This window comes from Lucilia cuprina, chromosome 6 (assembly GCF_022045245.1).
Source record: "Lucilia cuprina isolate Lc7/37 chromosome 6, ASM2204524v1, whole genome shotgun sequence".
NCBI lineage: Eukaryota > Metazoa > Arthropoda > Insecta > Diptera > Calliphoridae > Lucilia > Lucilia cuprina.
In genome coordinates, this window is record NC_060954.1 from 53,919,358 (window position 1) to 53,921,859 (window position 2,502).

The 2,502-nt window shown below is 29.6% G+C and overlaps 1 protein-coding gene and 1 long non-coding RNA gene across 2 annotated transcripts in view; one reads left to right on the plus strand and one right to left on the minus strand.

Annotated features, from left to right (window-relative positions):
• The window catches only part of LOC124420805, a 51,683-nt gene that overhangs the window by 39,590 nt on the left and 9,591 nt on the right, over positions 1-2,502 (minus strand). The window lies entirely within an intron of this gene.
• The window catches only part of LOC111676908 (centrosomal protein of 135 kDa), a 6,662-nt gene continuing 5,584 nt past the window's right edge, over positions 1,425-2,502 (plus strand). The window contains exons 1-2 of the mRNA XM_023437918.2: positions 1,425-1,721; positions 1,775-2,132. Coding sequence (XP_023293686.2) covers positions 1,448-1,721; positions 1,775-2,132 — 632 coding nt within the window. The 5' untranslated portion in view covers positions 1,425-1,447. The remainder of the gene's footprint in view (positions 1,722-1,774; positions 2,133-2,502) is intronic.

A 2,502-nucleotide genomic window follows, 5' to 3' on the forward strand; every position in this document is an offset into this window, starting at 1 on the left:
ACTAGAACTGAACTAGAACTGAACTAGAACTGAACTAGAACTGAACTAGATCTGAACTAGAACTGAACTAGAACTGAACTAGAACTGAACTAGAACTGAACTAGAACTGAACTTGAACTGAAATAGAACTGAACTAGAACTAAAACTAAACTACAACTGAACTAGAACTGAATTAGAAGTGAACTAGAAGTGAATTAGAACTGAACTAGACTAATTAATAGAGTGTATGTCTATTAATCTGGGCATTGTGTGTTCAATTACCAAATAAATTGAAAATTTCTTGCAAACAAACTACTGTAATACCATATAAGTTTTAGAACCTTTGTTATATTTGTCACAAGCTAACGGTATAACAATAAATTGATTTCATGACGTCAAAAATTTGATAAAAACAAACGTGAATTTTATATTTGGCCGTCAAGACCTCATTTTATTCAAACGACATATTTAGGATTTCCTTTCTTTTATTGAAAATTCTATAATAGAACATAAATAAGTAATATTGCATGTTTATTTTAATGTATACATAATTTCATTAATTTGTTTTAACCATTTTTAAGCTAAATATTGAATCAGCTTGATTGGCATATTCTTATTTGAAAGCTATAATATTTAAAATTGAATGATTGATGGTAATCAAAATGCCAATAGACTATTATATACTTTCTACCCACAAATTTTAAGACTTAAGAAGAGTTTTTTATTTTGTAGAATTTAAAATTTCTTATAAATCTTAGTCATTGTTTCGAGACAAAATGAATACAATTTGCCATTTTGTAACTTTATACCAAAAAGTTGTAGCTATTTTTTGCCAGAAAAAAACTTTTCTTTAACAATTTGAAACACGCGAAATTTAAGAATTAACAAACATAGTTCATCAACCCTATGAAAAGAAAAAAATCAAAACATAATTAAAGTTTAAAAGAAAATTGCAGCATAAAATAAAAAACGATTTTTGTTATGACAACAAAATATATATTGTTGTAGCAACTAAACCCAACAGTCAAACATGTTTCAATCAAAAATATTTCTTACAATTTTACTAAATTTATTGGGTGTATAAAGGAAAAGTTTTAAAGCGAAACGTAACTTATGGTTGTTAGGTTGTTATGCACTTAACCAAATTCCCCAAATGCCGGCCGGTAGCTATGGTTAATAACAACACCTTTTAATTGAATTCAAATCAACTTTCAAATTCAAACACATAAACAAAAATCAATGCGATTTTCAAACCATCATTCAAATACTTTAATTTTCTGTAAAAAATATTACTTATCATGTTGTTAAATGTTAAAATTATAATTAAAAATCAATCAATCAAAACTTTGTGTATTTATTTAAAATATTGAAAAAATTATTTGTACATAATTGCATTAATTCTGTTTTTTTTAACTAAATTTCAAATTGTGTTGGATTGTATCTTTAAAGAAATCAAAAATATTAAAAAATGGCAGAACTTTTATCAAAAGAAAAACAATTTTTAAAATTAAATGAACAATTAAATAAAATGGCCATAACAACAACAACAACAAACGGTGGTGTTGCTGGACTAGAAGGAGCCAAACCTGAAGGTCGGTTTTTAACATTTCAAAAATCTAAGGGACCTAGTACTCTACTAAAAAAACAAGGTGCTGGAGATGGTATAACAGATATTGTCGATTTAAGCAATAACATAACAGCTGGAGGTGAAACCTATAGGTCTTCTAAAAGACATAATAATGGTAATTTCAAAAGTACTCTTTTATTCCTAAAACAATAATTTTTATTACTTTAGAAACTTCCCCAACCGAAGATACGGGCACCACGCCACAATATCGTCTCAAATCCTATAGGTGTAATGAGACAAGTCGTTCACAAACCTATAATCGTGCTAGCCAGAGTCGTGTTCTACCGCCTAATGGCAATTCTACATTTACTGTTAAATATCGTAATCCCAAATTTTTAGAAAGTCCGTCTTTAGAGGTTTTAGTCAAAGAAGAAAGCTCTACGTTGAAATGTCAAAAGGAAGCATCACGCATTGGTAGTCTTAATTCGGTGGCTATTGAGGATGGTGTTTCTACCGGAAGACGTTCTCAGAGCAGCAATCATACAGTAGCCTCTAAGAAGAATATTAGCTCGGAGGGATTGATCAAGTAAGAAGTAAACTAGAGCTGAACTAAAAACCAAATTAAAAGTAAACTAGAACTGATCTAGAACTGAGCTAGAAGTGCACTAGAACTGAACTAGAACTGAACTAGAACTGAACTAGAAATGAACTAGAACTGAACTAGAATTGAACTAGAACTGAACTAGAACTGAACTAGAACTGAACTAGAAATGAACTAGAACTCAACTAGAAATGAACTAGAAATGAACTAGAACTGAACTAGAACTGAACTAGAACTGAACTAGAAATGAACTAGAACTGAACTAGAACTGAACTAGAACTAGAACTAAACTAGAACTGAACTAGAACTGAACTAGAACTGAACTAGAACTGAACTAGAACTGAACTAGAACTGA